The 14,682-nt window shown below is 41.2% G+C and overlaps 1 protein-coding gene across 2 annotated transcripts; it reads left to right on the top strand.

Annotated features, from left to right (window-relative positions):
• The first annotated feature begins 1,118 nt into the window (after positions 1-1,118).
• On the top strand, positions 1,119-14,682 carry LOC108238964 (homeobox protein NOBOX). 2 transcript variants are annotated; one of them, XM_025006924.2, is made up of 9 exons: positions 1,119-1,847; positions 2,814-3,478; positions 6,195-6,357; positions 6,455-6,561; positions 7,906-8,036; positions 8,135-8,259; positions 9,445-9,706; positions 10,938-11,236; positions 13,515-14,682. In XM_025006924.2, the coding sequence occupies exons 1-9, from the start codon at positions 1,814-1,816 to the stop codon at positions 13,979-13,981; spliced, it is 2,253 nt and encodes a 750-aa protein (XP_024862692.1). In that variant the 5' UTR covers positions 1,119-1,813; the 3' UTR covers positions 13,982-14,682. The 2 variants fall into 2 exon arrangements, with proteins under 2 accessions (XP_024862692.1, XP_017276854.1); XM_017421365.3 differs by having other exon boundaries at positions 1,120-1,847; positions 13,518-14,681.

Below are 14,682 nucleotides of genomic sequence, written 5' to 3' on the forward strand. Positions count from 1 at the left end.
TGCTGCTATTAATTTCTATCTAGTCTCTTGATACTATTAGCCTTTAGCTAGCCTTCACTTCTTTTAGCTGGCTTTTTGCTTCTTTTAGCTTTAAACGCCTCTGCTTCAGTTTCTTCACCAAAGTCCTTCAGCTCTCAACATTCACTCTGAAGTTTTAGTTTCTGTAGTCTGACCTCTGGCATTGATCAAACGCCATAAATGACTCACTTCCTGTTCCATTAAATCTCCTTTCTAGCAGATATTTAGCTGCACGTGACTCGAACATGTTTGGTCTGACTTGTTGTGGCTCCTCCATCGCTCACTCAGATGAATAAAAATAAACAGATACGTTTGCATTTTATGGAGTTTTGCATGTTATCTCATTGAACAGAATCTGTCTGAACAGATTGTAAAATATCTGCACATATTTTACAGACATGTAAAGGTTTTCAAAACACTTTTAGTCTTTGTGTGCAAGAAGACAGTAATGAAAACTCATTTTATAAAGAGATGAAACTGTCCCGCCTCGGTGGAATAAGAAGATGAAAGGATCAATAATGTTTATCCTTAACATAAAACACTGCTTCCAGTAGATGGGGACCCGAATCGCCACAAAAACAGACTCCCAGGATAAATCCAAGGGATTACAGGAGTATTTATTGGAGCAGAAAACACACACACACACACACACACACACAATAATACACATGCAACATTATGAGCCAATGACCTGTTTGTACATTTCTGGTTTGAAGAGTCACAATCAGTCAGTTTGCTTCAGTTTTTCATGCTTTAATGTGGAAAAAGGCGCAATAATTCTCCCTCAAAACCAAAAAATGTTTCCAATAAAAGCCGTCTGATGGAATACAGGAGCGTTCAACCAGAAAGACAGATTTTTACTCATTTAATTAATAACAGTAATAACAGCAGCTGTAATCGTCTGTTGGGCTGCCTATTATTATTATTATTATTATATATTGAATATATGTGAGCTGACTCGTTCTTCAGCTTCTCAAAGAACAAGAAGGTTTGATGGATGTGGTTTGTTTAGCTTCTGCTTAAAATTACAACCCAACGTCTGACTGACTGACTGGAGTTCATGTTCTGAAGAGGACCACCTGAAATACAAACCTTCAGTAGAACAACCACGTCACTGTCCAGACTGTGAGAGATCGTTGTAACGTTTGGGGGTTCATTTTATGAAATTTGGGGCTCCAGATCCAGACAGAATCACTCTGGACCAAAAACAAAAAACACATTTTCAAACCGGTCCTCTTGTAAACAAAACTTCCTTCTTCTTCTGCTTCCATTTTCACTGATAAACACTGCAACAGTAAAATCCTCAGTGCCCTACAGCGGTCTGCCACAGCTGGCCCCGCCTCCTTCTACGTCACCAACCAAAGAGGTAGCTCCGCCCACACATTCACCCCATTTTGGGATGTTGACACAAAAACTCTAAAAACGAGTCATTTACGTTTTATGATAAAATTTAACTAAAAGATCAAACATGAAAAATCATTATTTTTATATTTCATATTTCACCTTTGAAGGAGTGAACCCCCCGGCTCCCCCTTTGGTGGCACCCTTGTTTTGAACACCTACTTCCTGCTTCCGTGGAACGGACCAATCAAATTCCACGAATCTAGCCCGCCCATTGGTTTTGGACACGCCCACTCCGGGGCATGCCCCGCCCCTCCGTGCTCCTTTTGGTCCCCCTGCAGAGCCTGAAGGACCCAATCAATCAATCAGCCTCATTAACCTGCGGCGCCGGAGCTCCTCGCCTCGCGGGGCTTAATTGGTTATTAACTCCACTTTATTGGTTCGAGGCGTCGCCATGAACGAAGACTGTAATTTAGCTGAAGATTTCGGTAAGGACTCCTAATTGTTTTATTGTTTTTAATTGGCTGGTGTTGTCGCAGGACAACGGGGCCTTTCTCCACCTTGTGTGGGACTTTTGAACCGACTCCTGTTTTAACCTTTCTAACCTCACCTGCGGGAGCAGCTCCACGTGCTGCTCAGCCCCACGGAGGAAAATTAAAGAAAAACAAGACTTAAAACACATTTATTAACATTCAGGACCAGGCGTTTGGCCTTGAGGACGGGTTAGCCGCAGCTAGCCGCTCGGAGTTAATTAAGGTGCAGGTGAGGTGGCGCGAGCCCCTGCACCTGGGACACTAATTAGGGTCAGAGTTTTCAGCTTGTATTTAACCTGCAGGCGACTAATGAAGAAATAATCAAAACTCTTCACTGTATTTAGAAGTTAAGGCCTTAGTTAATCAAACAGCTTTAAAATACTCTTTAACTTATATTGAATTTAAATCATTAAACACAATTATTTAATCTCAACTTTTATCCCCAGACATAAAAAAATATCCAAATCGTGTGTTATTGGGAACTGTTTGCAATGGAAAAGCAGATGGAAAAACTGCTGAAAGTGCTTTTATTTTGTTAAAAACTAGGCTGAAATTGGTTTACAGTCTGATAGTAATCACTGAAATAGGGTGTTTGGAAAGAAACGTGACACTTCCAACGCTGATGTGAAGACAGAGAGTAAAGGCCAAAAGATAAAGCTCAACATATGTTAACATTTATAACAAATATTAGAAAATAACTTGCAACAGCATCACTTTATTACATGTATTGATCTGTTTATTTAATTGTTAAATTTTTAAACTGCACTTTGGTGCGTTATTAATTAATTAATTGTAATGTTATAGATGGACTATATTCATTTCAATATGATAATGTGAGGGGAAAATGTTAATGTGTTTTTATGTAGTGTAAGTAAACATCTGGTTTCAGCTGTGGATAAGTGGTATAATAATCTGTTCCAGACACTCCGAGCCTTCTGTGTGAGGAGCTGGAAGATTCGGAAACAAATAACGCCCAAGAAACAACAAGCGGGAGGAGGGGAGAAGGAGATGAGGAAGCGTCTAATCAGAGGGGTAATGAAGAGGCGAGAGAGGAGACGGAGCGTGAAGGAACGAACGGAGGGGAGGAGAAAAGGGGAGACGAAGTTGTCGCGTCGGAGAAGGAGCCGACGGTGAGAGGAGATGGGGAGGCCGAGGCCTGCAGGGTAGCGGCTGCTGATAGGAAAGAGACAAAAGTAACAAAGAAAACGGAGCCGAAAAAGAGCAGGAAGAGGCGGGGTAAGAAGCAGAACGAGCAGGTGAGAAGCAGGCGAGCAGGAAACAGGAAGGAGGAGGAGGAGGAGGAGAGGGGTCAGGCGCAGGACGCCTCCGCGGTGCCCTCGGAGGAGAACCCGGCTCTGCTGGAGCCCTCCATCAGCCTGCTGAGCCACTGTGACCTGTCGGACCAGGTGTACCTGGGCTTCGAGGAGGCAGGGATGTATTGCCCCCCAGTCCCGGTGCCCCTGCTGTACTCCTCGCAGCCTCCGGTCCCGATCCAGCCCGATCCTCCTCCGTCACACAGGACCAAACGGCCTCGCAGCCCCCCTCCGCCTCACGGCCTCCCCCAGCAGAGCTCACAGGCTCTTGAGGTGAGAAGAAGGAATAAATATGTTCGCCCAGTCCTACCTGTTGATCCTCGAATGTAACACGTTCCTCCTTTAGTTGAGTACTTTAAAAGGTTTTTGGCCACGCTGAAGATAAAATATGCAAATCGAGCCTTTAAATATTTATCATTCCATATGTTTGGAGATTCTCTGAATGCCTGATGATCCACTTTTAGTTACTTTTGCATATTCTTATATATCCCAACAGGGTTTCAATAACTCGCTTGCCATTTGTAATTACAGTCTAATGTGCAGGAAATGATGCACACCTACCGCCTTCTGTGCGATTAATGTTGCACCTGTGAAAATGCCATTTAAATATTCGGCTCACTTTGTGATAAAATGTCATATCAGGAGGTAATGGAGCTGCACCAACGCGTCACAGCAAAATATTATTTTATTCCATCCGACTTTAAAGGCGCGTCTCGGAGCAAACTTGAACACAGGTTGTATTTTCTAGAGAGGCAGTGCCTACGCTGTGAAATGTGTCAACATTTATTTATTTATTTATTTTTCTTTCTTTAGTGTTGGAGAAGGTAAACAATAAAGTCAATAGTTGTTTTTGTAAAGTGTAAGAAAGCCCCAAAGGCCTAAGCTTCGCTGCACAAGTGTTCAGACTTTTGTATCGTTTTTGTGGCTCTTCCTGAACGAGGAGTGAAGTCTTGTTTTTTTTATATGTATTTCAATCCAACAGAATATCATACATATAAATCACAGTTTGGACAAATTCTTAAATATATTTTTTGATGGTTCTTTTTTTTTAATTCCTATGAGCTAAGGGTGGGAGACTGATGATGCAATTATAAAACAATTATTGATGTATCCATAACCACACTGAGCTTAGACTCTCTTAAACCTAAAAGAAACAAAAATATCTTTGCTCTGAGCTGCAGCAGGAAACAGTTTTCATTCAAACAGGATTTTAGGAACTAAATGAGTCGAGATGTTGAGTTCAGGGACATTAGATGGTGGGAGGTATCTTTGGCACAGTCCTGGTTCTCAGTGACTGAATGCAGATGCAGAATTTCACTCCTCTGGGATAAAAACTGGGTTGGACTTTAAACTTCGCTTTGCCTTTTTCAGAGTTGGGTGGAAATTTTGAATCCTGTCTCTTGACACTTCTCTGTTAGCAGTGGCAGCTATTAGCTACCAGTGGCTGTTTTTTTCTTGTCTTCCTCCAGGCAGAGGAAGAAAACAGCATAATTTTAACTTTAAAAAAAGCTGAAATTCTTCCAGATACTGGCGTTCATTGCAGAAGGAGCAGTTTGTTTGGGTCTGTCGTCCATGAACCACTTCAGAGTTCTGCCTCTCGCGTGCCTCAGCTTGACGTCATTAACGTTAAATGACTTTTTACATTTTTAAATCAACAGGGACCATGCCTCCAGCCCTGCTATATGAGCTACACAGCTTTGACTGTCAGAGGCTTTTAAACATCCTCGGGATCGGTGGTAGTTTTCAAGAACAGTTCAGTTTCTGACCTTTTGCAGTTCTTTTATTAGAAAATTCGGTTGTATAATCATTGGCTTTAACCTTTTCTTACAGAAGTTTTTCAGAACTGCGTCAGGTTAGGGGGAAAAATTCTAATAATTAATAGACCAAAGTGCTAAAAAATAAGAGCATCCAGTAGAGCTCCAGGGTACATTTAAAAAGGTATTGCCCTTCCTGCCCAACACCCAGTTAGATGATCGAAAACTTATGGAAGTGTTGTGAGCAGCAAGATGACAAAAACAGAGGAGGGAGGAAAATCTGGGTTTATCACGGCTGATATCATCATCACAATATTCAACAGTAATACTGCATTTGTATGGTTTATAAAAAATTATACAGTCAGAAAGAAGCTGCAGTCTCCTTTTCTTCCTTTATGCACTTTTTAAATTTTTCTTTACTCCACAGTTAAAAGCCCTTTTCCTTTTCACCATTTTCTTCTTCTTCTTGAAATGAAGTGCAGTGTTGTCTGAAGTACGGGAGATAAAGTGTTGGACTCTCGGTGCCTAATCTGGCAGCCAAGCTGTTCAGAGTTACACATTTTCAGTCAGCAGCCAACTCCGGGCTTCGCAGCATTTACATTTTAGTTTTTCGATTCCTTTAATTACTTATTTGATGAAGGAAAATGAGAAGACTCTGCATGATTTGCACAATTTCTCATTTGTTTTAGTCAACCTAAACCCATCAAATCAGATTTGTTTTTAGCTGAAGAATTTGTTTGTGTTCAGTAGTGACAAGAGAAATGAGAATACACAATCAGACTTTGACAATATATTGATCATTTTGCCTTTTAAATCAAAGTCTTGAGGTGGCAGCTTTCACAAAAGTATTTGCTGCTTTTTTTTTAGTCTTAAATTATGGAAAACTTCATCCCTTGGGGTTCGAAACGGTCTAGATAACGTGAGTAATCTGAGGACAACCTTAGGCTCTGGATAATTGCATGCTTTTTGTCTTTTAATGAACCAACTAATTAACACAAAAATGAGAAAATCATTATCTTGGTGGCAGTCCTTCAGTATAGATGTGTTAGTCGCACATGGGAGACAACAACTAAAATTAATTGTCTAATCCAAAAAGTCCTGAGCAAACCTCTGTTGTTGGAAAGTCTCTGCAGCTGTTCTGCTGTCAGTATCGTTCTGAAAGTCATTTATAAAGAAGCATCCCGGTTAAGATGAAGTGATGATCAGCGAGGTGACGTTAGTTTGGTTTGTGGCAGATGGAGATAACTCAGGTCTACTCCACTCGACGCTCCGTTCGATACAGCAGCAGGGGTCGAGGCCAGCCCCTCGGCTTCCCTCTGCTGCCCGGGTCGGAGAACGTGGACGGCTGCCCGCTGCCGCCTGCCCCCAAGAAGAAAACACGGACCCTCTACACCTCAGGTGATCACTGCGTCTGGTTTCTGTTGATGCACGGTCACATTTCAGCACAAACAGCTGATGTATGGGTGTGTGTGTGTGTGTGTGTGTGTGCCTTCAGACCAGCTGGAGCATTTAGAGGCGTTGTTCCAGGAGGATCACTACCCTGATGCTGAGAAGAGGAAACTCATCGCTGCGTCAGTCGGCGTCACCCCTCAGAGGATTATGGTAAAACTGTCCTGCTGCTCTTTTGATCTTTTGAGAAATTCTAATTAAGATGTTTCCTAGTTGGTTATCTGCTGCTCGCCAGGAAGAGAACATGATTAGCGTACAGAAAAGTTTTCTTTTCTCATCTTTTTAACTTTGACTGCCTTTCCTCTGCTCTCCTTCACAGCATCTTCTGCTTTCACATCAGTATCCATCATTATTTTCTCCTGATGTCCCTTTTTTACTGTTGCTTACAGCCTAAAGGCGACGACAGGCTAATATTTTTGCTCCTCATGTTCATGTGGCTGTCTGTTAGCAAAATATTTCACGAACCACTGGATGAAGTTTAATGAATCTGTTAATTGTTGGCTGTTTATCCACAGCTTATTGTGTGAATGTTGATTCAGCATTCACACAATTGTTTTTATAGATTTCCGTACATTTCTTTTGCAGTCTACTTCTGAATATTTTGTGCTAATTTAATCAGAAATTTTTTTTTGTAACTTTTTCAAAATATGTCAAAACTTTATTAACAAATATCTTACATTGAAAGCTCTTCAATTCCTTTAAAAATATTGCTCTCTTTTAAATCTTTGTCAGGATACTTGTTGTTTTTGTCTAAACTACATCTAGGTTTTAGCTTTTGCTTCTTTTTAGCTTTTAGCTAATGTTCTGCTTGTTTTAACTTTAACGACTCAGTTATAGCTTCTTCTGAACTCAGAAATGACGCTGCATTTTTACAAAAATTGCTCTTCCAATCTTAACCCAATCCAAGATGGCCGCCACAACCTACCGACCTTAAAGAAAACTCATGCATGTCTGTAACTCAGTTTTACAGACATTGAGCTAAAAGTTGTTGTGGATTTAGCTGACACTGATCCCCAACACGCGCTAACAGATTGTGTAAGGTTTTTTCATTTTGCCATTAACTGTTTGGTTTCAACTCTGTCAGCAAAATATCTGATTAATGATTTTAATTAAACCTTCAGGAAGTCATCACTGGATGTACGTCTACAGCTGGTTAACTTTTGGAGTCAACCCGGTCCAAGATGGCGGCCACAGCTCATCATTAGCCAACACAAAAATGGCTCTAACTCAGTCAGTTTCACAGATAATGAGCTAAAATCTGATGTGGTAGTAGCTGAGAGTCATTCACGACACACACTCTGAGCGTGGCATCTTGTGATGTCTCATGAGGTCGTACATAACGTCATTTTGGAAGTCTGACCCAAACTGCTACAACTCAGTCATTTCTCATCGTGAGACGACCTCGGTTTAAAACTCTGGCGTGAAAAGCGGCGGGCGACTTGCCTTTTCTGTAAGGAACGCTTGGGCGTTTAACCTTCTGTTGTTTCTGTGAACCAGGTGTGGTTTCAGAACCGCAGAGCGAAGTGGAGGAAGGTGCGCTCCATCACAGCAAAGGCTGAATCCACACAGAGTGTCAGCAGTCCGACTCTCAAAATCAACCCCGCCCTGAACGCGCTGACATCTAACAGGTAAATCAGCCACGCCCCTTTTTATTTAGACAATTCTGTGGATCCATTTATTGTTGAATATGTTTGTGTCCCCCCTTTTTATTTTATTTTGAACTCAGGAAGGGAGCACCATCTTTTTCTGGTCACTTTGCTGCTGCGCTGCCTCAGCTCGCCACGGCAGCTTCTTTCCCGTCTCAGACGCCGCCGTCCTTCAGCAGCCTGCTGGACAGCCTCAGCAGCCCAGGTGCGCCGCTCAAAATCCTACAGATAGGGCCGAAAAATACAGAAAATGGTCCATAATGCACGAGGGAAGAAGACTAACTTATCTTTGATTATATTTTCTGATCAAGCAGCAGGAGAACAGTGTTCTCCCTGCAGCTGAGGGGTTCACAACTTTGTTACGTGTGAAATACTAAAAATAGAATTGAGGCTTTTTTAAAAATTATTTTAATTTTTTATTTTATTTTAGTGTGAGAGCACTGTTTGGATCGCAAAGTACAAACCCAAAAAAATTAACACCATGAAGATTCACGGTAAAAAGAAACGGCTTATCCTGTGAAAAGGTGGAAATATTTTTATCGCTGCTACAGAACAAGCAGATAACTCGCAGTTTGTGGCAGGACCATCTGTCCTGAGAGCCTCGTTTATGCAAAATGCTTTCTAATCAACCAACAATAACGAAATCTCTTTGTGTCTAATATAAAGTCCCCCTCTCTTGTGCTTTTTGATCAGATTGGCACAGTAATGTGACTGGATCGGAGCTCATAATGTAAACATCTCACCTTCAGCCCGGGACGAGTGTGAACTGCTGCCGTCACATTAACGGACAAACGAGCCTATTAGCGCTGGGTTAATTATCAGCTGCGTTAATTGTCTTTACAGAAATCACACAAATTCTGAATCTAAATATTTGAATAAAACTTTTCCCCTAAGGAAATAAGCAGTAGTTTGTGTTTTTTTTATAAGAATGAAACAGCTTTGCCTTTTAAAGCTGTTTTAGCTGCATCTGGAGATTCTGCTGTTTTCTGTAATTTTTATATCACTTCATCCGCTGCCTCTTAACAGAATGGTTAAATTTTGCTTCTTTTGTTTTTTTTATTAATGTAAGCTGTTATTTAATTAGAGGTTAGTGTTGTTTTGGTGCCGTGGCTTCACGTCTGACAGACTGCAGTGACAGTAAAGTCCTGAAGAGAAAATAGATATTTTCAGCTGCTTCCAGTCACTGTCACTTTGTTTTAGGAAACTGCTGCACACTTTGCACGCTTCCCTGAATTGTTATGGGTAAATGACATGTTGTTTTGACTCTGGGAGGACCCAGCTTGTTCAAGAGATTAAAGCCTTGCAGTCTGAACACTGAGACTAAATTTACCCAAAAACTAAAGCCAGTGTTTTTGTTTTATGATTATGATTTCACCTGTTTGTCTACAAGGTCAGTGCAGAGGGACAGACGTGGGTCAGCACCAGCTCTCGGCTCAGGGGAGTCTACCGGAGTTTCATCCTCGTCCCATGCACAGCCCTCCCCCTCTGCGGCGAGCCAGCCTCCCCCTTTTTACCACGGCGTACAACCCCGTCAGCCCCAACCCACCTCTCCTCAACACCCCCGTCCACACGCCGCCGCTCTTTCTCGACGCTCTGGAGGGCGTCTCGTCTTTGGCTCATTGTGACTCCCAGTCTCTGCAGACTGACTCCAGGTCAGCCCAGATGTTAGTGGACGGTTTTACGAACACTAGAGGACAACAGCTGACGGGGGGGCGGAGCATAAAACAGAGAGAGGGATGACGGCTCAGAGCGTCTGTAGTACTGGAGGCTCAGCTGGTCTGAAACATTTCAGAAGAAATATTGAGTCCATGTTAGTTAGTAATTTAATTAAATCCAAATAAAGTTAGTTTTATTTCCATGTACATTCAGTTCAGAGCAAAATACAATCAGTAGATCCTGAAATGATCAGTTTACCCACATCATAATACAAACTATTTGCTAGAACAACTTTTTACCGAAAAGACTTATTTCAGAAAGGCTCAGCAGTGCTTGCAATACATTTCCTGGGACAAATGGCTCCTTATTTAAGTGTAGCACAGAAAGCAAAGCAAAAATCATTTAATGAAAATCTAAACGTTCAGTTTTAGAGTGTATTAAATTAGATTTTTTAGTATTTTTTTCAGGTTTGGGTAAGTATGGGGGGAGGAAATATTGCATTTGCTGAAAAGAAAAATGTTTAAATAGTTTCTCAAACAAGCAGAATATTTATATATAAAAGATAAACGGTCAAAATTATGCCCACTTTTGGATCATATACCACTGGAGCTGCCAATTTCTGCAAGTTAAAATAAAGAAAACATAATTGTTTGCTGTAAAATATTCTTTTTATGCTGTTTGTAATGTCAACAAGGAAAATCCAACTTTGAACCATTTTAGCAGACAAACATACAGGGTAACGTTTCATCAGATTTGCACTTTTGCGTGATGGGAATTTGTAACTTTCTCTTGAAATATATTTTGTCTAGATTAAAGCAAATTTATATTTTCTCAAAAGTTGAAATTAAACAGCAGTATTTAAACCATCACTTGCCATAGTTGCTAATTGTATATCCTCCTTGTATGTATTGTAAAATCAGCAAAGAAGTAAGGGAAAAATGATCCTAAATCCAATAGTATAAACACAGTAAGTTCAACATTTTTAGATGTTTTGACATCAAAATTGACAATTTAGACAATTTTAATCAGAAAAAGTCTTTTGTTTTAAAATGAAATTGGCTGTTTAAAAATGACCAGATTTTTTTTTTAATATGAATTTCTCTCATCTGTCATAGAAAAGCAGCCATTTTAGTTATTTCTCAGCAGCATCCAGTCTTATTTTTCAGTGCATCCCGGTTATAACTCGGTGTGTAAGTCTGACAGATTTCCTCTTCCTGTTGTTCTCAGTTCGCTCTTCGACTTTCCGGAGAAGCTGAACTACCAGACGTCCGGCCAGCAGAGCGGCTCGCTCTCGTACCAGATCTCGTACCCCGCCAGCCAGCAGCAAACCTCTCTGCCCCACATGACCTACCTGACTCCGTCCCCCTACCTCACCCCCAACCCTCCAGACTCCAACCCCACCTCCTACCTGACGTTTGGCCCCGGAGGGAGCTCCGCCGGGGTGGTGACTTACTCTGCAGGGGGTCAGACCTACTTCCCCCCTCAGAGTGCCGGGCAGATCCTGCTGCAGTCAGCCGGCCACAACGGTGAGTCATACGGGGACCGAATTAGATTTCACTGACACCGACGCAATTCAAGATTTCAGAAAATATTTACTGCAAATGTCGCATTGAGTGAACAGCAGAAAACTTTCTGTGTAATCTAATGCCAGCGATTTGTTTCCAGAGAGGTTTAGACAAGGACGAAGACTGCAGAAGTTAAGATTAATAAAAGATTCATAGACTCGGGGCTTTTTTTTTTTTCCAATATACACAAAAAAAGCAATTTTCAGCAGTATTTATCTTCAGGCTCCAGTTCAAGCTGCATTAAAATCACAAAATTCTGAAGTGTAAATCTCTGCAAAGGCTCAGGAATCCCAATGTTATCTGTGAACACAGTTCATCACTGGATCCACAAACCGAGCTCATTTATTCAGAGTTTAGCGCTTGTGATAACATTAGTGCTCATGTCACGGATGGGGCTGTGTGTCTGTAAATGAACGGTTTACTCGTCGGTTCTGATGCAACACAACAAGCTGCAGCCTGCTTTAAAAAGTTGATTTATTGTGACACAGAATAGATATTGATCTGTTAAGCAGCTAAAAATAAAATATCAGTTCAGAATGTAAAAATCTTATCAGCTTGTGATTCTTCAGTTCCCAAATGAAAAGTGTTGATAAAAGCGGTAAACACAACGCTCTTTAAACGATTTTTACAACGGAATGCAGGTATTAATTCACTGTAACCGTTCAATTGAAAGATAAATTAAGTGTTTGTTCAGCTTCAACACTTATACTGTTGTCTTAAGGGTTTATAAATGATGCTCTTTTCATGCACTTTTCCTCTTTATTATTATTATTTTTTATTATATATATATTATTTATATATATATATGCTTAATGAAGTTTAAGTATTCGGGGTGTGTTCACATTTTACAAGTGTAGACTGATTAAAACAAACTGATGTGATTGTGTTGTCAGAGTGATAATTTGGTTAAAAAAAGTAATTGCTGTATTAAATTTTGATTCCCTTCAGACAAATGGATAAATCTATACCCATGTACACGAGTTAGGTCTTTAAAATGATTCTGCTTTGGTCTCGACCATGAAAGACAAACTAGACAAAGGAACTCCATATCACCTGCTGTGGAAAGGAGGGCAAAGATGCTTTGTGTGTTTGTTTGTCTGTTGTGTTAGCAAAATATCTCCTGAACCTTCGAATAGATGTTAATTAAACTGAGAAAGTAATCATTTGATGTCCGCCTACAGCTGATAAACCTTTGGAGTCCACTCAGTCCACAGCTAATCTTAGCAAAATGTCAGACCTTAGCAAACACAGAAATGTTTTTCAGATATTGAGCTAATATTTGGTGTGTTGGTAGCTGAGAGTCATCGCCAACACGTACTCTGAGCTCTAACACGTCCCACAAGATCAAGCATAATGTTATATTTAGGACATTTTTCATTTCTAAACATAAGATGACCTTCAGTTAAACTCTTGTCTGAAAGGCAGAGGTGATAACGTCCTCATGATTCTTCAAATTTCAAACCGGGGATGTGAAAATCTGCCCTGGTGATTAAAACATTTACAGTTTATACAACAAATCCAAAAAGTAAATTGTTGCACGCCACTCCTCTTCGCCCGTTGCATAAATTTCCATTGAGTGTAAAATGTGTGGCTGGAGTGCAGGATGGAGCTGGATGACAGCTGTGGTGGAGTAAGAGATTTGGAAGGACCAGCAACAGCTGCTGGGCTTAATGAGAGATGTAAAATGACACAGAGATATGGGGAGTCATTATGGGACACAGATAATGAGAACCATGAAGATCGGGCAGCAATTTTTATGGCACATTTTTTATTTTATTTTTTTTGATGCTGCCTAAGCTTGAGACTGAAGCGAGCCAAGCTGGCACCGTACGGTGATGTGGAAACGGTGTCGACTGCTGATTGGTCAGGGGGAACCATCACCTGTAGGCGTGAACAGCAGGGTCTTTGAAGCAGCGCGCACACTGACGCACTTTCATGTCTTTTTGAAGTCGTTTCGGCGTCTGGCACATAATTTACAACCTCTGTCTCAAACCCATTCAGCTGGTAACAAATCTATACTAATTTCCTTTGTGTAGAGGTTTCACGTTAACGTAGATGGGTGTTGTTCCATGTCGCTGCAGCTTTATGGGCTGGAAAACAAAAAAGGGAATACCTTCCCTGTGTAGAGCTTTAATGTACCATCTCATGTAATTGAAAAGAAGAACCACTATTAGTGTTAATTTCTGTCAGTAAAGCGCAGTGATGTACAGTAAGTTGCCTTATTTATGTGTTTTTCAAGCAGGTGGGATGCCAGCGTACCCATCGTATCCGTGGGGTAACTTATACAGTCAGACAGCTGCGAACCAGCGGGCTCCTCCCACCTACCCCACCAGCTTGGGGTCTTCTCGAGACCACCAGACTCCCTCCACCTCCAGCCTTCCTCTGCCTTCGTTCTTCCCGCAGGGGGAGCACGGGTCGTCCCACGTGAACTTACAGCATTCATCCAACGCTCAGACGCACACCAAGACCAGCAGCAGCGCCGCCACCGCCACCGCCACCGTCCTCCCACCTGTGTCCACTCTGCGGGCCCCCTGTCTCAGAGCAGAGACCACTCCGAACAAGGTTTCATCACTGCTTTCTTCTCCTCAGGTCAGCTCCCCGTCTCCAGAAAGCCCTCCAGTGCCCCCTTGTGTCAAACTTGAGTATGACAGCCCTCGAGAGATTCACAGCCACTTCCACTGTGATTTCTCTCCCATACATTTTTGAGTGTGTGTGTGTTTGATTTATTTGTAAATAGAATAAGTGTGATTTTCTTTTTTTTATATTTTCTATTTGTATTGGGATGTTCTCAGTGGAAATGTTAACAACACAAGGCTCCGTTGGGCTCCATGAACCTCCCCTCCAATAAATGTTCACTGCTCTGTCATTTTTTCTGCTTTTATCTTTAGTCTAAATCAAAGATAGTTGAGTTTATTTATTTATTTAATTTTTACATATTATCTGAAGGCAGTTTTCTTGTGGACCATAAGAAGACAAGTTACTGTTTCTTTTTCACATTTTGTGAGAAATGCATGAATGCACAGACATGTACCTCAGACACGCCTTAATATCAAGATAATCAAGACCAAAAAGTGAATTTATTTTAAAAAAGAAGGCAGAACTGTTTAAAGACGAGGAACATTTATTCTTTTTTGCGTTTTGTTTTTTATTGTTTGACATTTAAACAACATACAGATGTTGACCCCACCTGAAATTTTAACAATTTCACGATAAGGACACTCACAGAACAGTCACTGTCATGATGGGTAGCACAGTTCAGGGTCTGTTTGATTGTGCAGGTGATGATGGGAGAAAATTCAACAGTTTCACAGTGGATCACAGCTACGTTTAAACCTATGCATACTTGTTTAATCCTATGGCTTTCCTGGGAAATACTTGTAAATGTCCCAGAAGCAACCTCAAACTGG

The sequence above is a fragment of the Kryptolebias marmoratus genome, linkage group LG5 (assembly GCF_001649575.2).
Source record: "Kryptolebias marmoratus isolate JLee-2015 linkage group LG5, ASM164957v2, whole genome shotgun sequence".
Classification (NCBI taxonomy): Eukaryota; Metazoa; Chordata; class Actinopteri; order Cyprinodontiformes; family Rivulidae; genus Kryptolebias; species Kryptolebias marmoratus.